This window comes from Cydia pomonella, chromosome 10, assembly GCF_033807575.1.
Source record: "Cydia pomonella isolate Wapato2018A chromosome 10, ilCydPomo1, whole genome shotgun sequence".
Classification (NCBI taxonomy): domain Eukaryota; kingdom Metazoa; phylum Arthropoda; class Insecta; order Lepidoptera; family Tortricidae; genus Cydia; species Cydia pomonella.
Window position 1 is genome coordinate 11466804 of NC_084712.1, and position 27978 is coordinate 11494781.

At 36.3% G+C, this 27978-nt stretch overlaps 1 protein-coding gene across 3 annotated transcripts in view; it reads left to right on the forward strand.

The window, feature by feature from the left end:
- Window positions 1-27978, forward strand: part of LOC133522073 (cell adhesion molecule Dscam2-like) — a 96376-nt gene that overhangs the window by 34731 nt on the left and 33667 nt on the right. For 2 of the 3 annotated variants that reach the window (XM_061857270.1, XM_061857271.1), the window contains exons 3-18: window positions 2454-2596; window positions 14947-15105; window positions 15258-15383; window positions 15493-15598; window positions 23193-23397; window positions 24088-24307; window positions 24388-24535; window positions 24807-24973; window positions 25057-25147; window positions 25225-25403; window positions 25485-25630; window positions 25707-25842; window positions 25944-26063; window positions 26155-26340; window positions 26657-26801; window positions 27039-27196. In XM_061857270.1, the coding sequence (XP_061713254.1) occupies window positions 2454-2596; window positions 14947-15105; window positions 15258-15383; window positions 15493-15598; window positions 23193-23397; window positions 24088-24307; window positions 24388-24535; window positions 24807-24973; window positions 25057-25147; window positions 25225-25403; window positions 25485-25630; window positions 25707-25842; window positions 25944-26063; window positions 26155-26340; window positions 26657-26801; window positions 27039-27196 (2435 nt within the window). Of the gene's footprint in view, window positions 1-2453; window positions 2597-14946; window positions 15384-15492; window positions 15599-23192; window positions 23398-24087; window positions 24308-24387; window positions 24536-24806; window positions 24974-25056; window positions 25148-25224; window positions 25404-25484; window positions 25631-25706; window positions 25843-25943; window positions 26064-26154; window positions 26341-26656; window positions 26802-27038; window positions 27197-27978 lie in introns of those variants that run through there. The other variant, XM_061857272.1, reaches the window with a different exon arrangement.

The window sequence follows — 27978 nt, forward strand, 5'->3', positions numbered from 1 at the left end:
AGTCTACTATACCTATACATATTCCAAAAATGACCGCGTTATACGGTACTGGAATACAAGAAAAGCAATTTCAGTGTTTTTCAAAATCCGTCCACTAAGGAATTCAAAGATGGATGAAAGTTTGAATCGGCTCTCCGTCCGCGCCTCCGATTTCGCTATTGCTCTCTCTGTCCTAGTCTGGTCACCTTTGATTTGATTTTTTTGTTCAAATATTCTAGGTATTGTAGCGCCACCTAGTTATGGTTTTTTGATGACACTTTTTGGTACATGGAGATTTATTTCCTTACCTCCACCTTCCGTATGGTCACCCTCAAACAACCATGACGTTTAGCGCACTAACAATTTGACATCGGAAATCTGCGTAACATTTCACGTTTGTAAAATGACGACGCGGTTTGTAAAATGCCGAATCTCACAATTTGACTGCAACAGACACAATATAAGAAACGAAGAAAAGCTATATATTTCAGCGTTTATGAAAATTCATTCAATAGGAAGTTAAGAAGGGATTAAAACTTTGTATCTGTTAGGAATAGTTTTTTGAGCGAGGGACTTGAAACTTATTAGGAAATTACAATATTAGGAAATAGGAAAATATATTTAAGTGTTATTTAAGATGAACACTTGAACGAGATACTTTATAAAAAGGCATTTTTGGTTGAGCTTGTGAGGGTTTATTCGAGAACATTTTTTTTGAGACGGACTTGAAACTGCGTATTGCTGCGTAGAAATACATTTACAATGTTTTATGTTCATGCAGATTAAATAAACAACCAATATAAAAATCCACGCGTACGAAGTCGCGGGCCCCAGCTAGTACTAATATATAGGCTTAGATATTTCTACGTCTACTTGTATCATCCATTATAAATGTAATTTACGTTGCTCAATTCGCTTACGCTGTCAAACGCCGACATATCGAAATGTAATACAAGTTACGTTTAGGGACAAATTCGCGACGTTTCGCTATCACGCGTTGTCAAATTGCAAAACATTGGAGCAGAAAATTAGGTTTCTATGTAAATATGTACATAAGCTTGAATGGAATGCGAATGTCGCCGGAAAATTGGCAGTGATTGAGTATCGCGAATGTGTAGATAACCTGTCACGCCGCGCGATGAGAAAAGATTGAATAATCACACGTGTGACGGCATATAGCTATACTCTTTTTATGTAGACGACTGACATCGAAGTGTTGCTAGCTGAACGGTGCATGGTGGAAGAGCACGTTCAAATTGAGTTCTATTCTATGTTAGCAGTTTACCTGCCGTAATATAAACGATTTAATGTACGTGTACTCTTAGATTGATTACTGATCGATGTTTCGTGACAACGACACAAAAGGCGTCCTCATTCTAATGATACAGTATATTAGGTACTTACAGGTGCCTAATATACGTGGGCGGTGGAAGGCTGAAAATGGTTTAGAACGGTGAAACTCGAACACGGTTTATATACTGCCTTTGAATTTGCAATAAGTGCTATTAGAGTATCGACATTAAAATCCTTTGAGACCGGGTTTTTATTACTATTTCAGGTGACATATCTTTGAGCTATTGGAGTCATCATTTTGAATCAATTCCAATAATTAGTTTGTTTGACATAATTAACCAGTGGCCGTGTCACCAAGTTAAAGAAAAAAAAATTATCAGTAGAGTCAGGCTACCAAAATATTACACAAATTTTTGGCGGGAAATTAAAAAAATCTTGGGCTGGTCACACTTTGTGTAGTAGAAATTATAGTTTTGATACTAGAACATATTTCTCATTTTCTGTGCACATGTAAGGTACCCAAGGAAATCAGTTAAGTATACGTTGACTTGCACTCAAAGTCAGCTCACATAATTTCTAACACTATGTAAAATACAAAGACATATATAGACATGTTTCGCCAAGATATTTTTATATATTTTATATTGTTAAATCAAATTACTACTGACGAGTCACTTCACTCCACAGATTTCTTCTAAATATTGGATTTCAGTAACTCGTTACGTTCCAATGTTTGGATTTTATTTATATTTTCCAGGCCTTTTAGGCTCCTTCCTTCCAGGCTCATGAGATTAGCTCAGGTATTTATAAATTCACGTAAAGTTATAGGCAAATGTTAGAACTAGTACTTCAAGTATCAAAATAGTAATAGAGCACCAATCTACTAAATTGTTTACTTGTAAACATAGCAGTTTTTCGTTATACAACGCTTCACGTCAACTTCGCACATTGTTGTAATTATTTACGAGCTTAAATAATAGTTTGCGGACCCCACTCGGTATAGTCATTATTAATATTATTTAAAATAAACCCCTTATGTACCGCGAACAATTTGAATGAATGACATAAATTGACAACAGCCTTTAGGTTTTTTTTTAAATCATAGACAATTGGTGATACAACAAGGAAAAATCTGTTAACAATATTTGGCTAGCCAGACTCTAGAATCAATTTGTCTTCAGACACGTGCTGAGCGACGGTCGGTTGGTGCTCGGCGCGCGCCGGTCCCTTGACGCCGGGAGCGGCGGCGCTAGCGCCATGCTGCGATGCCGCGCTGCCAACCGCGTCGGCGCAACGCTGTCCCGTCCCGTGCTGCTGCAACCAGGTGACACTTCACAATTATGCTCGTAAACTTGTTTAGCGTGCTCTACGGTCACTCAATGAGGGCAGCGGAGCGGAGGCGCCGTAACACTTTCCCGCTCCGTCCCAGACACACTTCGTATTGCAACTAGGTAGACTTTGTAATGATGCTACGCTAATACTTCTTGGTTTTACTTGATTTTAACGGGCTCGGATTTAGACACTTACTTGTATTTAGACAGTAAACGCTCGGATGTGGCATATATAAGTGAGACTTCGCTTTTATTAATTTTATATACAAAATCAATATCCTTAAAACTAAAATATATATAAACAAATTAATGGAAACGTTCAACGGGCTTAGTTTAGTTTCAAACCAATAACATAAATTAACCTTTTATTTTTGATTTGTAACATAAGAATATTTTCAACTTTAGGTACTTATACGGATTTACATATAGGCATGAGGCAAATACCTACAACGATTTTTTATTTCGACTAAATTAGCAAACATACTTACCTAAGATACAGAGTTGTTATATCTTTATACTGATAAATGAAGCCAAACCATTCCACAACAGTGGTGCGCAAAAGAAACAACTTGAACGACGTTAATTAACCTAGGTCAGTGGCTCGTGCTAACGTTTATAATTAAAGTTCGTGTTTATGTCATAAACGTGCAAATATTTGAATTTGAGTAAACCTAACAGTTAGTTTATTTAGAAAACTACATTGCAATTATCAGAATCATGTTAATTTCTTTATGTATTGTGGTCCTATTTGACACATTTTCAGAATCAAAACGGCAACCCTTCTGACAAATGGATTTGTATTCAAACAGAAATTTGATCCACTGAATTTGGATGCCAAGCGGCAATCGGATAATATAATCCAATGATCAATTACTATTTGTAATCAATTGCTCATTCAAGAATTAGCTTGGTCGCTAAACAGTCTAATTAGGGTTCCGTACCAAAAAGGTACAAAAGGAACCCTTATGGTGCGACTCTGTCCATCCGTCCGTCTGTCTGGCTGTCTGTCTGTCTGTCTGTGTGTCTATCTCTCTATCTGTCACATCGTTAAATCTCGAAAACCACTTAAGCTATCGATTTGAAATTTGAAGTAGTTATGAACAACGCTAACTCAGGCACATTGAAAATATTTTATTTATTTATTTATTAACTATGGAAAACGCCCAATGTGAAGAGGGGGCAAAATTTCAAAGTCTAGTGACTAGGTCAAGTAGGGTATCATAGAGAAAAAAAAATGATACTTTATATAGGTACTTCTGTTCAAAAATCTTTCGCCTTTATAGTTACACGAGATCATTCAAAATTTGCACAGAACCCTCGGTGCGCGAGTAAAACGAACTCGCACTTGACCAGTTTTTTTACTCTGAGGATAGTAATGCTACGTGCAGACAAGGTTTCTGACATATGGTGTAATTTCAAAATCAGTTTTTAGTTTAACCCATAAAATATATGAAAAAAATCACCAAACCATGTATCAATAATAAAAAATCGGCCAAGACCATGTCAGACCATGCTCAGCATAGGGTTCCGTAGTTACCATTCTCTCAGAATTGGCTAAACGGCGGCTATTAGTAAGTATCACGTACCATAAAATGGGGTGAGTAGGGACAAAACTGACATTCAAACTTCGATAAAACTTTGTTTTTACGTATGGCAAACTGTATTATTTATGTTTATACATAATAAATGTTCCGGTCGTTTGAATTTTAGTTTTTATTTTATAATTTTGTGTAGTTTAAATTTCATAACTTTAAAGATAAATACGAAATAGTAGGAAATCCCAGCTCACCCCGTAGTAGGGGCGAGGAGAAATTTCATACTAAGGTGAGTTTTAAAGATTGTTGGATCGACACTTTGGGATTATGAACATTATAATACCTTGATTTGTTATTAGAATATATAATTTACGTAGCAGTAGTCTGTAAAAACCAACTCACCCCTCTGTCATCCCTCCTCACCCCATTCATAACCCAACTGCCCTCGTAATCCCTTCTCACCCCATTTTACATTACATTTGCAGTGCTTTGTACGTGATGTTTTACTAAGGAGAGAAGACTTTGCAATAACTCAAAAATGGCTGAACCGATCATGTTCGCTCTAGTTTCACTTAAAGTATTTATTAAGCTTTTGTTTTAGATTTTTTTCATATGGGATGGGACACATATATTTTTTTTCTTTCGGGGCGATTATTACCGAAAATATTCACTTTATCAAAAAAAAAATTGAAGACCTTGATTCATTTTGAAGTATGTATTCAACGATATACCACACTATTGAATGAAAGTGAAAAACATCAAAGCCAAGTTCAAAGAAAAAGGAATTGGCGATGATAGTTTTTACGCATAGGCTATTTGTCTATGTTACTTTTCTAAAATTCGTTTTGTTGGTTAAGACTAGCCAAGTCAAATCCTTTATAATTTCTGAATTTTCTACACAGTAGAACTTGGCACCCATGTAGATCTCAAATCTTTTGTCGGCGAGTCAACAACGACACATATTCTTAACATTGAACTTGGCTCTCATTTCACATTTATGTTTTTGTTGGGATCCCTTTAACCCCTGACTGTACATTATACAAAAAATATTTATTATGAATAAAAACAAACTCAAACGCAAATTACATTAGAAACAAAGATTTGCAAATAAAGGAAAAACATGCAAATTTCACATTCCGTTATTTTGAGATAGGTATTAAAAACATCAGTTCGACGTCGGAGATTATACGTAATGGAAAATTATAGAAACTGTAAACAACAGACTTGCGTAATAAACAGACGGACGAGAAGAGGGCAAAACAAATTACAACTTCGAGTCGAGTTGGACCAATTAACTTTCCGTTACACAGAGAGGAAATATGGAATAAAATGAAAACAGCCCACGGCTGCGCGAGTTTTTTACGCGGAAAACTTTTAATTAAGGGATCAAATGACATTAGAGCCAGTTCGCAATAAGGTAACTTGTCTTTGTTCGCCCGCTCGCGATTCGCGAAAAAATAAGGCAACGAAATGAATATTTAGAAGAGTAAATAACATTACCATAATAATGAAACGTTAGCCAAAGTTACAAGGATGTCAAAGAGATTTCTAACAAGTAATTTTACATCTTTTTGCGTTATTAAATATCCATCATATTTATTAATCAAGGCAAGACTTGGAAGTCAATAATAATTTAATCAAAACATAACGAGTAAAACTTGGTAATTTGTACTCCTGACGACCATCGGGTTTAAAAATTTATCAAAAACATTATTATTTTAAAGAGAAATAAATGTGATGTTTTTGATAAATCAAAAACATCATCATTTTGGCGTACTGGAAGAGAGGCCTATGCTCAGCAGTGGGCGATAAAAGGCTGATATGATGATGATGATGATTTTAAAGATAAATAAATGTGATGTTTGGTTAAGGTTTTCCTTTGAAAACAACACTATATTTATTTTTAACTGTACTGGCCGCCTATTTAGTAAAAATTGTTGATATTACGAATCTTCGATATGATTTAATGGTTCCACGGTTATGTACCTACGAAAATTGTTCCATAGATAATACAATACACAAAAACAACATCCGGCCCGATTCGAGCAATGATTAAGACACGTTTAAGGTCTTGGATAGGTCTTTAAAAGATCGATAACTAAACGACATTTCAAAATTGACGTTTATTTCGATTCCGCTGTGATCCCAATAAGATCTATCTACGATATTTCTAACGTCAAAGTGACATTGGTTGCCCGAATCGAGCTGCTTCTGTCGATTATACGACATACAAACGATATCTAAATGAGAACTTATCTAAACCAGAACTTATCGTTATCGTATCTCATTCTTCGAATCGGGCCGATCGGCGTAATTATATCGCTTTACATTACAATAATAAATGAATATAGGCAGGATAATTATATTCATTATAATTTGTGATCATAAATAGACGTTAAAAGAAATTATAATATGGTAAAATGGTCTTAATGATCTTAAGGTTGCATTCATTATTTACATTAACTAAAGAAAATTACTATAACGCAACGACAGTTTATTTTAGTTGATTTTAATAATTTATGGGATTTTATATCCAGTCTAATTACTTTTTATACAGCAGCTAAAAGTTTTAATTAAAGATTGAGCGACATTATTCCTTCATCTCAGAAAGAACTTCGTTACAGCGGAGCCAGCGTTCTTTATTGAAAATGGCTTTATTGTTAAAATGAAGATGCCCTCCTGGGACAGATATTGTAATTTTTTAAGTCTCGTTTATTCTGTGGCTTCCATTTGCGAACGTTGAGGAAGCAATAATGTTACGTGACGAAACATTCTGCCTGCTACGTATATTCGTGTGAGATTTATTTATTTAAACTTTATTGCACAGTAAAAATACAGTGACAAAAGGCAGACTTAATGCTATGCGGCATTCTCTACCAGTCAACCGTTAGGCCAAACAGAAGCATAGTTGGTGCGGGGCATGTAAAGAACACTAAGACTTGACGCTTAACATTAATAGGCACAAATATAAATGTAATGTGAAGATAAAATATTAGAATAAATATAATTAGAGATATTTCATTCGATAGGTTTATACCTATGAAGCTGATGGTCCCGGGTTCAAATCTTGTTAAGGGCATTTGTGTGATGAACACGGATATTTGTTTCTGAGTCATGGGTGCTTTCTATGTATTTAAGCATTTATAATTATATGTTATATATATTGTTGTTTAGGTACCTACAACACAAGCATTATTGTCATTATTGAGCTTACTGTGGGACTTAGTCAATCTGTGCAATAATATCCAAATATTTTAATATATTTATTTATTAGTTATTACTATTTATATGTATAATTTCAAATAGTTGAATGATTTGTTCCTGCGAAATAAATTGATATTTATTTCTCATGGATAGTATTTGGTTCATGACAATCAATCCTTGCCATGCCGCGCGATGGCCATACCTTCCGTCGCAAGTTTAATTTCCCGCCTTTAAGCTTCTCTGAAAGTAAGATGTATGGCTTATAACATAAATAAGATTTAAAAAAAGCTTCTCTGAAAAATCTAAATATGACTTGATATGCACGGCAAAATGAATATCAAAACAAGTCAAGACGCTTAAAGGTCGAAAAAGCTGTCATATACAATTTATTATTTGGCAAGTGTTTTTACATTAAGTTGCCCCAGAAAACGATAACATAACTTTCGCATTTACAACATTAGGTAGGGTAATAAAAGTAAGCGGAGAAGCTGTTTACGCTCTTATCTAAGTTTCCACCTCCTAATCACCTTGGAGTTTGACGTAGGCGAGGCCTATTTCCAAACTCTACTCAACTTTTTCTCGTTATCTAATGTAAAAAAGTTCCTTGAATTTTTATTTATACGTTTCATCGTTACTCCGGCCATTCGCCAGCCTAAATCTGCCTGGCTCGTCTTCTTATTAACCTACTCACTTATAAAATGAATTACTTACAGCTTTTAAAATATTGCCTTTTTATTAGAAGTAGATAGAAGCATATTTTTCTTACTGACCGTTTTATAGATGCATAAGACGAGTCACCATGCTTTTTATTCTAAAATGAAACTTCTCAAGCAGTACACTGATTAACAGTTTAAAGCCCAGTAGTTTCGTGATCTTTCACTCTTACTGAGCGTAAGCGCGAGCAGGATGGATGTGCGTGCTCGCGACCGCGGATATCATATTTTCAGTTTTTGTGTGTTTTAATAATAAAAAAAGTAATCGACATGACATCAAAACTCTCCAACGGGCCTCTACGTGTTGCATCTATATCAAAACGCAAGTCTATCAAAAGACCGGGATAAAGGCCCGTGAAATCCAAGGAGATACGATAAAGTAATCGCTGAATTACCTCAAGCATTGATATTACTCATTTTTAGAAATAACTTTCATATTTTTAGTTTTTGTGCAAAATTAATTATAAGTTTTAAAGTGCATTTTAGACCCATGTTCGTGATTTTTTAGCTAAAGTAGAAAACTCAGGATTCCAATCGCTGGAGTCCCTAGAGAAAGGCCTCAAGATTGTTTATTCAAGTTTTGGCAGCCGTATTGTGATGTAAAAAAGTGCTACGACCATGCTACGACTTTCCAAAAGTCCGTTCTCAGATCCTACTGCCTTAATACAAGGTATTTTATCCTTGTTTTTACATGGGCATGGATCGCCAAAGTATAAACTGGACGGTACGGATTGCGGTCGCCTATGAGTAGTAAGTCTAAGTCGTCGTGTTTATTTTATACTTTTTAATCTAATGCTTAGATAAATAACACACCCACATCGAGTATATGAGTCTCCATAGTGAAGCCACAGTTCAACTATGACATAGTATCATAATCCTTGTACCATCGCATGCGAACGGCCCCCTCAGTCAACTCTACATTGAGTCGGTTGATTTATAAACCGTGTTTTTATTAAATTCCGTTTACTTCGGGGCTTAAGTAAGTACGTTTAAGGAAACTCAGTGGCATAGGTAATTAAATTTTTTTTTTATAAAAAGTATAAATGTTGCATATAGCGTTGTTGTAACACGGGCATTATATTTAACTGAACCAAACAATTGAGAACTGTTACATACTCGTATCAATGTCATTTTAAACATCGATCATCCGAGATAGTACAGTCAGCATCAATAGTAGCGGATGAAACAACGCGCCAAAAGTATCTGATATTCCCGATAACTTTTCCAAATAAAGATAATTTTCTAAAATTTACTTTCGAAAGTATATCTTTTACAGTCTAAATTGTTCTACATATAGAACCATCAACTTTTGTTAAGCTGTTACAGAATAGATACTTGTAGATACTTTTGAAACCTTGTTTGATCCGCTACTTTTGATGCTGACTGTACTTACGTTTAGTAGCAAATATTAAATCTTACTAAATGCTAATCAATAATGTAAACAGGCCATAAGGCAAGTACGAGTAAGTGTACATGCTCGTAGGGGGCTTATAAGATAAAAATAAATAAATTATTATTTATCTCCGAAATTAAATTAATTAGAATACCGGTGTCTTTGAGAAAGTTACTCTATTTAAGCTCAGTAATGCACCCTTGAAATTAACGGTGTATACCTCCCGGTTTTATAAAAAATGCAAGAAAGATGGTTGAATGTGTGTTACAACAACATTTATGAACAAAATGTAATCATTTGACATAAAGTGACATAACATTTCTCGCGTACGTATGGAGTCTAATGGTATAGTTTGACGAAATGGTTAATAAAAAATCCAAAGCCTCGTCAGCTGCCGTTATTTGAAAATGTTGCCAGTGGAATGAATCTTTTCCCCTCCAAATGAGGCATGTCGTTTATAATCTAAAAAGTGAAACTAAATTTTTAAGTACCTTGCATACTTATAATTTTTTTTTTTCAATCAGATAACCGTCATTTGGGATATTGATTCGACGATCATTGTCCCGACAGTCGTTTCAGCGCACAGTCTGATAGCGAAGAGTCTCGACCAACATCTTGAGAGACTCTCGCTAGGTGGTTGGATCAAGGGTCAGATGCAGAAGGCGGTGGTCTTGGACACGGCGCGGATAGTCCGGCGGTTCCTCTCTCTGTGGCCCTGATTACCGGCAGCTTGGGCCCTGCCCCGCTAGGTTAGGTTGATACAATGTGCTTTGTATTGGTTTTTTTAATGTGTTTTTATATTTTACTTATACATATATCCATATTGTAAAAAACCTCATCACCTAAGAAAAAGGAAGCCGAGCCGAGCCGAGACGAGCTAAACCGAGCCGAGTCGAGCTGACCAGAACCGAACCGACCCGACTCAGCCCGAGCCGAGAAGAGCCGACCCGAGTCGAGCGAGATGAAATGAGTGGAGTTGACTATCTAAATTACTAAAACGGAGACGAAGTTGCGGGAAAAAGCTAGTTTGTGTATATTTGTGCGTGGCGCTGAGCTTAAATACGAGCGTCGTACGCACACATCGATCATGTTTCGGCTTCACTTTTGGCAAATTAGCAGAATGGGACTACTTGTTTATTAATAAATAGGTAGTAGGTAATAATAACAATAATTCTATGTTGTAATGAGTTAGCTAGATTCAATGTAAGGAAGGTTAATAAACATTATGTGTATAATGTCACTGTCACCTGATTATATGTACATTATGAACAAAGTTTACAATTAAATTGATCGTACTTGTAGAGAGAACAAGGTAAATTACAACATCAAAGTGCCTGACACTTTCTTCAGAAGTCATTTGAATGAGAATAAGCTCCCACTGTGTTCCGATTTGTTGCTTTTCGATTCCTTTGTAGCAGAAAATATTAAAATATGGTAAATAAAATCGGTAAGTCGAGCGCAAGTTAGAGCCGGTTGAGGAACATGTAGAAATTGTTGCCGAATTCGTGAGGCAGAGGTGGTGGGGGAAGTTTTGTCTTGCTAATGCAATCATTACGTATTCTTAGTACGCGGAACGCTCCACGCCTACTAGTTGAAGCGTGATCTTTTAGTCAGTACAGTTATTGCGGACCTCGAGCTCAGGCTTAAGGTGGTTCAACAGAGGTATGGTAAGCGACGAAAATAATGGTCTTGAACTCGTTTAGTATACGGGCTAGGCATAAACCGGAATGAGGTGACGTTTTACGTAAGAAATTCACGATGGCAGAATTATTATCTACATTTTTTTCCTCTATTTATTCAGTAGGTATTGATTACTTTAAAAATACTTTTAAAACAGTTTTTGTCAACGAGAAGGTAGTTATAGAACAGTTAATATAGTTGTAACAAAAAGATGTAAAACTAAAATGGTTTAACTTAATTGAAACCTTCGCTGTTGTATTCTTCGTCTAATGACGATCCTGTAAAACTAGGGTAGGTATTTGTGTCAGGATATTCGGATTCTAATGATAAGATCTAGTAACAATTTACACATTGTTATTTTTTCATAAATAACGTCATTAACTTTTAACTATCGAAATGGTAAGAGATAGGAAAACTTGTAACATTAAAACACTCTCCTACTTTTTTGCAATTATCGCACCAAATAATGGAAACTATATGAAATTAAGAGTAACAGTATATAATTATTTAATTAAATTATAATCACAAATTATATGCAGTCAGAATAACGCGTTAATTTATAAAGCTGATGAGAATTTTCTGAATTTAAATAAACACAAAAGAAGGGTGAGGGTGAATAAGAAACTTTTCCGTTTTCCTTTAATAATCGCAGGTAATTATGAAAAGTCGGAAACCGTTTAAACTCGAGTCAGTATATTTTTACATTTAGAAACGAACAATAATTTATAATACATATTTAACCATAATTTGGTATCGGAACCATAGTCATAGATCGTGTAATTTACGAAGACGCATGGCTTGACTCATAGTGTCATGTTATTAAAGTTTATATTTGTCAAATCTGCGCGTCATCGTGGATGACATGAACTATGACGTGACATTTCTTAATAATTTAACTTACTTATTTACGCACAAAACAACAGTAATTAGCAATACGTGCTGGTAACTTTTAGTGAAACATTTTTATACGAATATATTGGGTTATTGCCGCTCGTCTGCCGCTGTTAAAACTACTTTGAAAGCTTGTCTGAAAATACCGTTGACGTATTTTAAAATAAAAATTGAAATTTAAACGTTCCTCCTATGCTCAGTAAACCTGCGTCAGATTTTTAATATCGACAAAATATTATAATAGCTATTTAAAAACGAGTACCTATTAAAAAACTATCTCTTAACAGGTTAAAAGGCAAATACATTTTTAATGTAGATACTTCCTAAAATTATGAATATCTTAAAGCACCATTAAATATGTAGTCTAAAAAGTCCACACTTAGTAGGAGTATTCGGTCCTATCCAATATTCCCCAGGGAGCAAATATTTTTACTTACTACCTTTGTCTATGTCACTACGTCATGAGAACCAAGATTTAAATAAAGTGGAAGAAACACTCTCAGCGTCATAGAACAATAGTACATTGTGCAACGAGGGGGGTAAGTGTATTTTTGGAAGCGAGGGTGGTAATTCCCGACAGCCACAGGCTGGAGGGAATTAAAGACCCGAGTTTGCAATATGCTTACCTCCGGAGTTACACACAATGTTTTTCATCACAATTGCGAAGAAAAAACTAAATTATAAGCGAAATAATTCTTAAATACGGTGACATTTCAAACATTCGTCCGCCATTTTGTAATTTCTTGAGAGGTTAGGCACCGAAGGCACAGACCTATTCGACATTCAGCCACTATTGAAAATTATGTAAAAATATTTTAAACAGCTGTTAAATTAATCAAATTAAATAATTTTAAACATAAACAAAAATATTAAATTATAAACGTCAGTATTTATAAAGTAAAATTCATTTATGCTACTTGGTTTGTATGAATAAGTGTCATAATAAAAAAAGCTATAACTCCCTAGGGAGTTATAGCATAAACAGCCTTTGTCCTTAAGTACACCTGCATGAAATTAGATCTTTTTCGAGCAAGTGTGATGAAAACGATTTTTGCTGCCGGCTGCCCCAACAAAATTGAGCCCAGGAGGCCGCGGTGATATTTAGTAACTTTACCAGCAGGCCACGTGGATTGCCGGCGTACCAAAAGCAGAAACTCAAAATCATGAGCAATTTTTCAATCTTGTCTTGTCAACATTTTTACACTGCAGGCCAAAATTTCCATCAGCCAATTTTTTGAACCCGGAGTTGAAAAATTGGTTACACGCCTACAACGCGTGAACCAACGCCATTTTCGTAATAGATTTATTGAAATGTAGGTTCGCGTGTATTTATGCACAATTAAAATGAGATATCTAAATGAGAACTTATCTAAACCAGAACTTATCGTTATCGTATTGCATTCTTCGAATCGAGCCGCAATACTAGACTATTTAAAGTAGTGAGGTGGAAATCACTCACAAATATAGGTATATAAAAGTTCTACCGTAAAAAGATAGTAGGTACGTGATATATTATTGCCGGTACTGTACCCTAACGAGAATATTCATACCGAAAGGCGCATTCTGGTCTGATCTAATTCTTAACTTATTATTAGAATAAGAATACGCCCCGCCTGCGCGAATTATATTAGCCTTTAGGAGGGACAATAATATTGAAAATACCTATTTACGCCGTAAACAAAGCCCGCTTACAATTATTCTTTTATTTATTACCCAATTTTATTTTTCGTCTCTTATTTCTCTTAGCGAGCAATAAAAGAAGTCTCCAGTTACCAATTACTAAAATGAACGCGACTCGGTACTGCTTCTACAAAGGCGATGCCGTAACTGAATAATAGGATGCCAGTCACATAAAAACTTTAACGGAAAACATAAAAATAACTTTGCATTTTACCGATCTGCACTTCAAGTAATTGCGGTATTTACTTCATAAGAATAATGATAAAATGTACCTATTTATTCGTAAAAATAACATCTGAGGTTTTAACTGTAATAATTATAGTCGGACTTACTTAAAAACTCTGTACAGAGTTTGCAATGACACGTGGAAGTTACCTTAAACGTCAAATTTGAAAGGTGCAGAGTTATTTTGGTCCCACTATATTTCAATCTCCTTAGACTTGATGTCTCAGTGCTGCCATAGATTTTGCTGTTTTTATCTTATACCTTTAAACGAGCAATTCTTGTATATCTTATCTTGTATTGTATAACGATTTTGCTGAAATTTGGTATATGGGGGTTTTTGGGGGTAAACAATCGAGCTAGATTAGTCTTATTTTCTCCAAATATGCGAGGAAATCAGGTAAAATAATCATAATTTAAGCATCAACCAGCACTCAAATGGAACCTTCACATGAAAAACGTTAAAAACAATTTCCCTCTTTAATTTTTTTTTTAAGTTAAAGGCACAGCTATTCTGCCATTTAATAGTAGTAGTAGTTCGCTCATTCAATATAATTGTCCAATATAAGCTGTATTTGCACGCATGAGATCTTTAAATATATATAAAACGTTATATAGTCTGACTTTATTAAGCAGTATTCGCACGATCATACAGGACGGTCTTACACGACTCTATCCTATCCTATAGCTTGAAATGATGCTGACCGGGTCGTGTAGACGCAGTTCGCCTATTTTCATTGGCTGTTTGTGTTTTTCTTATTGTTAGTGAATACATGTTTTAAAAAGTAAAAAAATAATACAGTAATAACTTCCAGTCCGCTAAAACTCGACAATAATGGTTTGAATGTTTTTAATTTGAATGTGACCATAACGAAGAACTTCCCGTACTATTTTTGCTACAATAAGGAAAACAATTCCGAGCATATTGGAGAAAAACTAAGTTAAATATCTCCATAAAACTAGTATTAGTACCTACTGAAATGACATAGAATGTTCCATTAACAAATAACATTTGTTTTGTTTAGTGGAAGACAACGTGCTGGCTCACACCGCTCGTCAGCTGACTCCAGCAAAGGTGGGCGGCTCGGTGGTGCTCCGCTGCGAAGTGTCTCCTCAGCTTGGCCTCGTCGAGATCTCCTGGCTCCAGGATGGCTTGCCTCTGACCCCTGGGTACCTTGGGCCTGGTAAGGTTCTTTATAAAACCTTCATGTTTAGTGAAAGATGAAATGAGATCGTGCGCGTTGGAGAACTATCCTTGTAGCTTACATCAAAAATTTAAGCTTGACATTACAGTTAAAGCATTTGTGCAAAATGCAGATATTCCTCTTTGTTGCAGACTCCCGTTGGATATCCGGGGCTGGGATTCTACTTGGTCTCGATTTAACACAAGCAGATTTACAAGCTGAATATGCTTGCGTCGCCCTGGACACTGCGAGCCCTTCGCTCAAATTGACCACGGATGGTTTGTATTTATTTTCTTTTAAATACCTACACAATGACCAGGAGTTTACTTTTCAGAAAAGTTCAAGTTGAAAAAAACAATCATTTCGTTCCTTATTTTACATTAACAGATAGCAGTTGGCTGGAGCACATCGAACTGAACTCTATAGAGACACGAGCCGGCGAGACCGCGATCTTGCCTTGCATTATAAGGCACATGAGTGGACACACTATTAGGTAATATCTTTATCTATATTTCGTTTTTTTATAAAAAAAAGCGGCCAAGTGCGAGTCGGACTCGCCCATGAAGGATTATTATTAAAGCCCACGTATTAAAAAAAACTATTTACTAGATCTCGTTCAAACCAATTTTCGGTGGAAGTTTACATGGTAATGTATATCATATATTTTTTTTAGTTTTATTATTCTGTTATTTTAGAAGTTTATGTACATACTAGTAGGATGTGATAAATATTGTAATTGTTTAGTATTAATATAAGTAAGGATGTCTGTTTTAAGTTCCGATTACAACGCTGTCGTAAAATTATTGTCTGAACTCCTAGTGGGAATTGTGTTAGGATGTAGGGTAAATTTATTATTTTAGAATCTTATCCGTGTATATTACTGGCCTGTATCTGTTTTTTTCCCGAATAAAGAAAAAAAAAAAGTTACATGGGAGGGGTTGGGACACACACACACACATTTTACCAATTTGGAAGTGTCTCTCGCGCAAACTATTCAGTTAAGAAAAAAATTATGTTAGAAACCTCAATATAATTTTTGAAGAACTATCCCTATACCCCACACGTATGGGTTTGATGAAAAAAATTTTTTTTTTAATTTAAAAAAAAAACTACTTACTAGATCTAGTTCAAACCAATTTTCGGTGGAAGTTTGTACGGTAATGTATATCATATATATTTTTTAGTTTATCATTCTCTTATTTTAGAAGTTACAGAGGGGGGACACATTTTATCACTTTGGAAGTGTCTCTCGCGCAAACTATTCAGTTTAGAAAAAAGCGGCCAAGTGCGAGTCGGACTCGCCCATGAAGGGTTCCGTACCATTTATGACGTATTAAAAAAACTACTTACTTACTAGATCTCGTTCAAACCAATTTTCGGTGGAAGTTTGCATGGTAATGTACATCATATATTTTTTTTAGTTTTATCATTCTCTTATTTTAGAAGTTACAGGGGGGGGGGACACACATTTTACCACTTTGAAAGTGTCTCTCACGCAAACTATTCAGTTTAGAAAAAAAATGATATTAGAAACCTCAATATCATTTTTGAAGACCTATCCATAGATATCCCACACGTATGGGTTTGATGAAAAAAAAAATTTGAGTTTCGGTTCTATGTACGGGGAACCCCCAAAATTTATTGTTTTTTTTCTATTTTTGTGTGAAAATCTTAATGCGGTTCATAGAATACATCTACTTACCAAGTTTGATCAGTATAGTTCTTGTAGTTTCGGAATAAAGTGGCTGTGACATAAACGGACAGACAGACGGACATGACGAATCTACAAGGGTTCCGTTTTTTGCCATTTGCCATGCTACTAAGTTGAGAAGTGCCTGCGTAAGAGACATATGTATTAATTTTGAAAATATAAATAGGTAAATATATTATCATAGAACTATGTTTAACAGAGTCAATTAAGTGTTTAGTGGCCTTGCCTCAGAAGCTGAAAGTCCTGGGTTCGAATCCCGGTAAGGGCATTTATTTGTGTGATGAGCACAAATATTTGTTCCTGAGTCATGGGTGTTTTTTATGTATTTAAATATTTATATATTATATATATCGTTGTCGGAATTCCCATAACACAAGCCTTTATGAGCTTACCTATTGTGGAACTTAGTCAATCTGTGTAAGAACGTCTTATAATATTTATTTATTTATTAACGGACTTATTTATAAGACGTAATGCTGGCCGTTTCGTTGTCATTGTTTATTTCAGACTATTAGAATCCATATTCTTGTTACACACGTAAGGACTTTGATTAGTAGACAGTTATATTTAAAAAAAATATGATTAGATTGTAAAAAAAAAATTGCATTCTTAGCCAAAAGACTATTTAGATATTACCTACTTGAATATTATACATTGGTAGCTATTTTCTTAAATATTGACTAGCAGATGCTTAAACCAGTCTCCAAGCCTTTGTTGTCAATTTTGGGAAGAAAATGAATGACAAAAAATGAAATCCATATCGTACTTTCCATTTAAAATGAAAACTATAAAATAATATGTGTTCTCTGAACAAAAGCTTTATTGGTTGCGCAGTAGCTCGGTACGGAATCCGTTAGTCTCTCTCGTAGGTTGCCAATTAGAATGTAGCTTTTTATTCTTTATTTTCTCTTTGGCTTGTTAAAATTAACCATCAACAGTCATCATAATAATCCAGCAAAATCATGAATTCATGATCCTTGTATATTTTTTTATTTTCAACCCAGTTCACGAGTATATGTAAATTGAAATTGAAATCTTTATTGTCATTTTATGAGTTACAGAATCATCACAATCCACCGCGATGTGTCGTAAAATGTTAACACTAAAACTAATCTTAGGTACAGCTAAATACTTATACAAATATTGCGAATAAAGTGATTGGTACTATGTCAATAGGTAAATTAATAAATAATACGGCATAAAGTAGTCACTTATCTAATAGTAGCTTTGTCTAAACACCATTTATAAAGTTTACGTCCGAATTCACGTTGTTCAAGTATTTTAATTTCAGTAGGCAAGTGGTTAAATGTGTGAATAGACATTTAAAATATACTCGTTCTAAAGTAAGCTGTTTTGTGATCAATGGGATAGCACAAATTAAAACCATGGAGTTTGGACGTTATTCTCGGTTTGCTTTTTCATATTTTAAACTTGTGTAGACTTCTTTTTTAGGGTTCCGTAGTCAACTAGGAACCCTTATAGTTTCGCCATGTCCGTCCGTCCGTCCGTCCGTCCGTCCGAGGCTTTGCTCCGTGGTCGTTAGTGCTAGAAAGCTGAAATTTGGCATGGATATATAAATCAATAAAGCCGACAAAGTCGTACAATAAAATCTAGAAATTTAATTTTTTTTAGGGTACCTCCCCTACACGTAAAGTGGGAGTGAATTTTTTTTTTCGCTTCAACCGTAGAGTGTGGGATATCGTTGGAAAGGTCTTTCAAAACTAATAGGGGTTTTCAAGAATCATTTTTTGATAAAGTGAATATATTCGGAGATAATCGCTCCGAAAGAAAAAAAATGTGTCCCCCCCCCCCCCCCTCTAACTTTTAACCATAGGTCCAAAAAATATGAAAAAAATCGTGGAAGTAGAGCTTAAGAAAGACATTAAATGAAAACTATAGTGGACATGATCAGTTTAGCTGTTTTTGAGTTATCGCAAAAAGTTTTCCCTTCATAGTAAAAAGACTTACTTTAATTAGGTACTGATTATACAAATTTGCCTATTTGTTTAACTCGGGTGAAAGGTACCGTTTCATCCCTTGGATAACAATTTACTATACTTTAAGCTCCAGTTTAGCTTATTATGACGGAAGAGTAACAACGGAACCCTACACTGAGCGTGGCCCGACATGCTCTTGGCCGGTTATTTCATGTAAAGACAGATATCATATATATAAATTTATATGTATCTTCTTTATAGAGTCCCTTCTATTCCGTTAGTATTTGTAATTCCTTGAACAATGGCAGGCATGAGTATTTACTTCGGGCGTTACAGATGGCCCTTACACATTTTTTTTTGCAGCTTGAAAACTCTGTAATGTAATGTTTCAAATTTGCTCTCTTTGGACAACTAAGCATTAGAAGTTCCGTTTTCCGTTCGACTCTGCATTTCTTCAATTACGCTTCGATAACTCCAATGTACGACTCGTGGACGTTATAAGTAGTACTTTGAAGAGCTATTCACGAAAGTTTATCATTATAAATCCGTAAAATTTCAACCCCCTAACCAAGTCAATTATGTTAACTCTCGCATACTAACTAGCATAATAGAACCAATATCGAATATACCGTGATTAGCATAGTTACTATGTATACATGGCATGAATATCATTTTCGCTCGATTTGATGCTAATTGCGCTCTCCTCAGGCACTGGTACTTAATTGGCGGTTACAACACAATGTCAGTTCGGGATTGTTTGATATTTGCTCAATCACAACGACAAATATGTGACGTTCCATGCCTGAAGGATCCTTATGCGCATGGAGTATGAGGACTCTTTAGGCATGGAACGTCACATATATATTAAGTAGGTATATGATATCCATTTTAGTTTATAATTTTTATGTAGATTTGACTGCATAAAAACACAAATCAAAAATATTTACTTAATAAAAATGAAATAGAAATGGTTGAATTAAGTAATGGAACACTATAATGTACATAGGTAATAAATGAAAAAAAGGATACGTTCGTTCGTGAAAAATAGCATCTTGGGTATGGCACCGACAATATTTGATCAAATTCCAGACCATATTAAAGTACTTGACATATATGAATTCAAAAAACAGTTTACTTCATATCTTATTGACAAATGCTACTATGCTATTAATGAATACATAAATGATAATAATGGCTCAGGCTTGTATTAGAATTGTATGATTATTGCTAACTAAATGTATTAGTTTCTATTGACTATATATTTTAATTTTTGGATTTGATTTGTAAGACTATTATTATATTAATCTTTTTTTTTTCTCTAATTTAATTTAATTTCTAATCTTGACTTGGGTTCAAATTCTGTTAATAGCAAATACCTTTAAAACACTAACAAAAAAATGTTATTTGTTTTACAAGGGGGCAAAGTTATAGTTTAACCGCTTGATAACTAGCGGTGGACTGTGGACTGTATAATGAACGATGGGATGATGGAAACACGTATTATAAATTAATTACTTTAATAAATATAATTACAACAAATATTAGGCACAATTCTATCAGTGGCAACGGCAGAACTGACACATGACATGGAATAATAAAAACAACTAGAAGAATAAAAAAGGTCGCATGCCGGCCAGTCGCCAACATACCGGACCCCCAGTGGAACACTAATCACTGGTGGCTACTGGCCGAGGTGCGGCCTCCATCAGAATAAGTTTCCGGGCCGGTCTGCGTAGCATGCCTCCTTTGGTGTGGACGTCTGCCACGCGGACCGCTCCGTCGGGTCCTAAGTAGACCTTTGCTATCCTTCCTAGTGGCCACAAACCACGAGGAAGGGTAGGGTCGGCGATCAACACCACATCACCCTCGCTAAGATTTAACGCGTTGTTGTTGGGTCCCCTCGGTCGAAGCGTCGGTAAATACTCGCGTAGCCAACGTGCCCAAAACTGATCTGCTAGGCGCAGGGTTCTCCGCCAGTCACATCGTCGGGATAGATCTGCGTCTGTCAGCGACGTGGTCCATGGTACTACTGATGAGGAGCCCAGGATGAAATGAAAAGGTGTTATTGCCTCTGGTGCATCTGGGGAAGACGGGACGTATGTTAGTGGCCTTGAATTCACTATTGATTCAGCCTCGAGTAGGAGCGTTGACAGGACCTCTTCCTTCAATGATCGATTTGTTAGGCAGGATCTGAGGGCTGCTTTCACTGTCCGCACAAGCCGCTCCCAGGCGCCGCCCATAAACGGGGATGCAGGTGGTATAAAACGCCAGTCAATTTTATTGTTAGTGGCGTAATCTATGACCGAATTGTCGTGTAGGGTGCGCAGTTCGCGGGAAGAGCCAACAAAGTTAGTCCCGTTATCGGAAAATATGGTGGTGGGCGATCCACGGCGAGCACTGAAGCGTCTGAGGCTCATTATAGCACTATCTGCAGTGAGTGAGTTCACGACTTCGAGGTGAAGCGCTCTGGTTGTGAGGCACGTATATAAGGCAATGTATCGTTTCTCGCTCCGCCGATATAGCGTTACCAGGATCGGGCCAAAGTAATCGAGACCCACGTGGGTGAATGGTCTTTTATGGTGATCCAGACGTTCTGGTGGTAAGTTGCCGATCTGGGGATGGATAGGTTTCATGTTCCATCTCTTGCACTTCAAGCAGGCGCTTGCTACGCTACGGATGGTTCCTCTGGCTCTTAAGATTGAATATCTTTGCCGAAGTTCATTCAGGATGAGCTCATTAAACTGATGCGCGGCTTTGATATGTTCGTGGAGGATCAAGAGTCGTGAAATGTAGTGGCGGCCGTCGAGGATCATGGGTGATTTCATCTCGTCATTCACTCCCGGTGCGGAACATATGCGCGTATTTTGACGCATTAGGCCTTCTCCATCTAGTGTGGGTGCGAGTTTCTTAATCCGACTCTCCTTGGGCACTGGCTTCGAAGATCGTAAGTTCGATATTTCCTCAGGAAAACTCTCTCTCTGTGCATGACGGACCAACATCTTCTCTGCTTCTATTATATCTGCCGCGTGAAGCTGGTGGGGAGACGTGGTGTTATCAATGTAAAGTTTGGAATTTGGATCTATTGGCCGAGACAGTTTAAGCCGGAATAGGCGTGCGCCCTGAAGAAAACGGGCCGTGGCACGTAGTAAACGTAACCAGGAGCTAAAACGCGTTGGATCAGGTAACAAATTCAAGTGTGGGGTGTCGAGCAGCAGAACCACCAGATTTGATTTTAATTCAGGGTCTGGTGAGATCTCTTCCTCGTCAGTGACGCGTTCGGTTGGCCAAGTCCGGTATGTTGGCGACTGGCCGGCATGCGACCTCTTTTATTCTTCTAGTTGTTTTTGTTATTCCATGTCATGTGAGTTCTGCCGTTGCCACTGATAGAATTGTGCCTAATATTTATTGTAATTTTATTTATTAAAGTAATTAATTTATAATACGTGTTTCCATCATCCCATCGTTCATTATACAGTCCACAGTCCACCGCTAGTTAGCCACTGATAGAATTGTGCCTAATATTTATTGTAATTTTATTTATTAAAGTAATTAATTTATAATACGTGTTTCCATCATCCCATCGTTCATTATACAGTCCACAGTCGCCCGGTCGGATTCCGTAGCCGTCGGGTCTGCCTTTGCCTTACTACGTGTTTCCACCATGGTGAAAAATGTACGTAAATAATGTAAGCAATGTTTCTAAATGAAATAAAAAATTACAATGACTTACGTGAAAAAAAAAAATTGACAATTGAATTTCGATGGATGGTAAAACTACGGCGAGAATGGACCAAAATGATAACTAGCGGTGGACTGTGGACTGTATAATGAACGATGGGATGATGGAAACACGTATTATAAATTAATTACTTTAATAAATATAATTACAACAAATATTAGGCACAATTCTATCAGTGGCAACGGCAGAACTGACACATGACATGGAATAACAAAAACAACTAGAAGAATAAAAAAGGTCGCATGCCGGCCAGTCGCCAACACCGCTCATGCTGATATTGATACCTGAACAAGCGAAAGATTCCAAAATTGAACCACGAGCGTAGCGAGTGGATCGAGAAGTGGACTCTTGATCGTTGCGAGGGTTAAACAAACTTTGCCTCCGAGTGAAACACAACATTTTTCACCACACCAACGCGAGGAAAATACTTACTATGAAATATCAAAAAAATCAAACTAAATCTAATTTAAATGAACGTAATAATAAAATGCTCCATTCCATAAATAACGATTTTTTTTACTAATTGAAAGTACTCTCAAGAAATACTACTAAAATTTATACTTAGCCATGTGTTTGAAATATACATGTATTTTACTTTCCTCGTATTCGAAATGAAAAGTGGTGTTTAACTCGATTGCATCCCTTATAGTTCTCTGCGTATATCAGGTTGCCCGTAGTACAGCAAAATTATAATCGTCAGTTGGCAGCGGCAGGACGCGGCGGGCTCGTGGTCGGCGGTGGCAGGGGAGGGGATGGTGCGGGGCGGCTCGCTGGTTCTACCGAACGCGCGCGCGCATCACGCCTCGCGGTACGCCTGCTTCCCTGGGACGGATTCAGCTCCTAGGATTCTGATTCGGCTTGTCGTTTATGACCCTCTGACTGTTACTGTATCTCCTAACCCTTTGGTAAGACATCTGTATAATTGATCATAAATATAATGTCACATACTAAGTGTATTTACCTACTCTTTAAAAGCATATATCATAATCATAATCCTCGTCCTTTTTATAAAGCTTCCCAGTATTTTCTGTTGGATTAAAAATTCTGATGGTGGTGGCCGAGTGGATTGACGTCCGACTTTTAATCCGGAGGTCGCGGGTTCAAATCCTAGCTCGTGACCAATGAGTTTTTCGGAACTAATGTACGAAATATCATGTGATATTTACCACTAGCTTTTCGGTGAAGGAAAACATCGTGAGGAAACCTGCATACATCTGAAAAGAAATTCAAAGGTATATGTGAAGTCCCCAATCCGCATTGGGCTAGCGTGAGGACTATAGCCCAATCCCTCCCACGCATGAGAGGAGGGACGTATATAGGCTGAATTATTATTATTATAAAAAGTTTTAAGTACTTTTAATTTTTTTATTCCCATTACCAAAATTTATAAAAGTCTAAACGGAATTGTGCCAAAATGCCTAATTCTCAGTTTTTTTACTCTTAAAACACCACATTAGTTGTTTTGAACTTTAGTACAAATAAAGACCATGGCATTATGATATTTAGGTGTAATAAAAACAAAGCATTAAATTCTGCTCTGTAAGTATATATCATAATTTGAAAATTCTTGACCCAACTGTTTCATAATATTTCAGATGTTAGGAACAGGTGGTAGCGGACACTTGAACTGTTCTGTAACTGGTGGACGGGGAGGTGGAGTAACTCTAAGTTGGCAACACGAAGCGAGACCTCTCCATGCCCCTCAATCTCGACTAGCCCTTGGTCCAGTTCACTCTCATCACGCAGGATTGTACCAATGTACTGCTCACGATCATTCCGATTCTGCAGTTGCAGGAGCTGAACTAATCATTGCTGGTAACCTTCATATTTTATTGAATATCATCATGTATAACTTAAGTTTTAAAATTAATGGAAAAACATTGATTGGGTTTTAGATAGACCACCAAGGTTGGTGTCTACGTTCAGCGAAGCGGTTACTAGAATTGGTCAAAGCGTAGCATTAAGATGCGCGGCTACTGGTATTCCTCCACCTCGAATACTTTGGACATTAGATGATAGACCCCTTCCATCTTCCCCGGACAAGTAAGAATTCACGTTTATATTTTATTTAAACTTTCACTATTTATTTAAATAAGTTACTTTTGACCACTTACTCATTCGATATTTGATTTATTTGATAAAGGGTAGTGTTTACGAGCTGGTGTGTTGTAAAATCATTTCTATTCTTTTTTTGGAGCCAAACTATAGGTGCTAATTCAATTTCTTCATTCTTACTCGGATATGTTCTTTCACAAAAGATCGTCATGTATCTTTCTTTCTTTGATATTTACTTTTTGTGATTTTTTTGTTTTAGATATAGTGTAAATACAAGAGCCGAAGGTGTATCTGGCGGTGAAGAAGGCACAATTGTATCAACTCTCAGTGTGACCATACGAACTGCCGATGAAGGTGGCAGATATGGGTGTAACGCAACCAACTCCCGTGGTTCACAAGCTCATCATGCAAGACTGAATGTATTTGGTACGAACTAACTTATTTGAAATAGGTACCTACAATAACCTAAATGAGTACCTAATGTCCTAATGCAATCGATATATTTTCAGGTCCTCCAAATATTAGATATTTATCGTCCATACATGTTAAAGCTGATACGGATGTGGTTTTACATTGTCCGTATTCTGGTTATCCAATAAAGTGAGTAGTAGATCTTACTCAACGTTGAGTAATAGTCAATACTTAATTTGTATTTTTGATGGTAAATTTATTTTTAGAGAAGTGGTTTGGCGACGTGAAGATGGTTCCATAGTTGAAGTTGCTATGGAATCAAACGATGAGAAAGGAATGCTAAAACTGTCTGCTGTTCGAAGTAGCACGGCAGGAAGCTACACTTGCGAAGTGCGTGCTGAAAGTGGGGAACTTGCCAGAAGAACTGTAAGGGTTGAGGTTCATAGTAAGTCCTGGAATTTATGAGTACTAAGTACTGTATTTCAATTTACGAGATAGTAATACATAAGTTTTTAATAAATTTCAGAACCGCCGAAAATAGCACCTTTTCTATTTCCTGAAGAACTTGAAGTAGGAGGCAGTACGCAAGCAACATGTAGTTTAGTTTCTGGAGACAAACCTATTCAGTTCACATGGCACAAGGATAACTTACCGATTCAATCTATTTTAAAGGTATGCAATTATTATTAGTTATTTGTGACATTTGCATGGTTCTATAGGAATTTTGTTAATTCCTGTGTTATTTTAGGTGGAGCAGAAGAATATGGATTTTTTTTCGTTATTAATTATACAGGAACTCACATCGGCACACAGCGGAGATTACACGTGTAAAGCTTCTAATGAGTTTGGTGCTGTTAGCCATACTGCATCACTCAATGTCAAAGGTAGTTTTGATTAGAAGTTTTATCAAAATGCATTATAGAATAATGAAAGAAAATTGTTTAGAAATCAGTAGCGTAACATAATATACAGTTTTATTGCATAGAGTCGCCAACGTGGGTGTGGCGAGCTCAGAACACCTCAGTATCAGCTGGAGCTTCCCTCTTATTGCCTTGTTCCGCAAAAGGGCAACCGGCTCCCAGGGTCTCATGGGAATTCTCTTTGGGTAAGACATATCTTGAATCATATCTGTGTATCAACTGTTATAATAATTATTATTTTAACGAAAAATATACAAACATAACATGTCATCACAGATGGTGAAAACTGGCGTCACGTATTGTTCGGTCAGTCGGAGGCTAACGACGCTGACGGAGGATCGATCCTATCTGACGGGACCGTGTGGCTCAAGGCGGCCGCTCCAGAGCACGAGGGCTGGTACCGTTGCGTGGCGCGCGCACAGCACGCCTCTATACACCACACTTTCTACTTGGACGTCAGAGGTCAGTTAACTTTTTGCTTGGCTTGTACAAGATCGAACGATAGAGACTACTACAGAGCACGAGGGATGAGTATATGATATATCACTATGTCTATCGGTTAAGCCCTTTTGCAGATAAATGGGCAGCTGCAGTTGCAGCCATCCCACAATCAAGGTAATATTCCATGATTTGCAAAACGAACGCTTAATGATACCAACTTATTACCTTGAAATTAAAAATTATGCTTGTTTTAGAAAACTATAAAAAACCCGCAAATATGACTAATATCTTAATTGTTGCTAAAACTTACAGCATTTAAATTGCTATATATTTTTAGAACCGCCAAAACTTAACAGAGGCGGCAGCGGCGGAGAAACTCGATGGGTAGTCAGAGGTTCAACGGCGAGGCTAATGTGTGTTGTTAGCGGAGAACCCGAGATACACGTGCATTGGACGCATGACTCCAGGCCATTGGCTTTACAGTAAGAGAATAGCTGTGTCATTCGTATTTTCTTAATTGCATAATTAATGTCATCGATCCTTAATATAAAAGCTTTTCTTAGCTAAAGGTTTTTAAAGTTTTTCTACACCGGCTAATTGACGCATATCGACAAAATATTAGACGACCTTTTTTTATTACATGTTCAAAGGACTGCGCTCGTGTTTCATTGAACACATTATGTTAAGATAACCTTTTATAATGTCATGTCAATTCGCAGCGGCGCCGGTGGCATCGAAACCAGAGACACTGGTAATGGAGGGAAGATATCAGAGATAACAATAACGCACGCCGGCCCCGAGCATGCAGGAGAATATCGGTGTCTTGCTAGGAACCTTTACGGCAATGATGAGTTGGTGTACCGATTGTATGTTAAAGGTAATTTTACTTAAATAAACGATGTTCCTTTGGCTACAATTTTTTTTTATTGAAAACTTGTTATAGTTATTTATAGAATCTTTTATTGATTGCTGTATAATCTAATCAAGAGTATTTTATCGATTAAGAGATGGAGCACTATATATATAGTTTATACATATTACGTAGTAATTAGCTAGGAATGTGTAAGTAATACCTGTCAGAGTGCAACGTAAAATTATCACTGATACCTTGTGTACGTATGCTATTACGTAATTAAATTCTCGTTTTGCTCTGGTGACTCATTTCGAGATTAATAGAATAGAATAGAATAGATTTTATTTGTATTAATTGTACATCGTCATATTACCTAAAACTACTGTTTATACGTAACAGTGAGCAAAACAATAATAAATTGATATAATAAATTATAGATATAAAGTATACTAAAAACAAATTAAATTATACATCTTTTCATTAAATTGCATTATAGAAATTTCAATGTCATATAATCGATTACAAATTATAGTTAGCTTAGCCTATATACAACGTGTCCCAAAACTCAACGATAAGCCGGCACCAGAGGATGGAGCTGCTTATGATTAGTCGAGAAAAATAAGGAAAAAAATATATCTCAATTATTTTAGAAATTACAGAAAAAAAATGAAATTCATTGAAAATCGACATACCTGATGGTATTTTTAACGACCATGTCTACAAATATTCAAATATTACTGTTTTTTATTTTGTTTTTGGAAACTTCAGTAGCCCTGCTATCTAACACAGTTCTTAAAAAATACCAA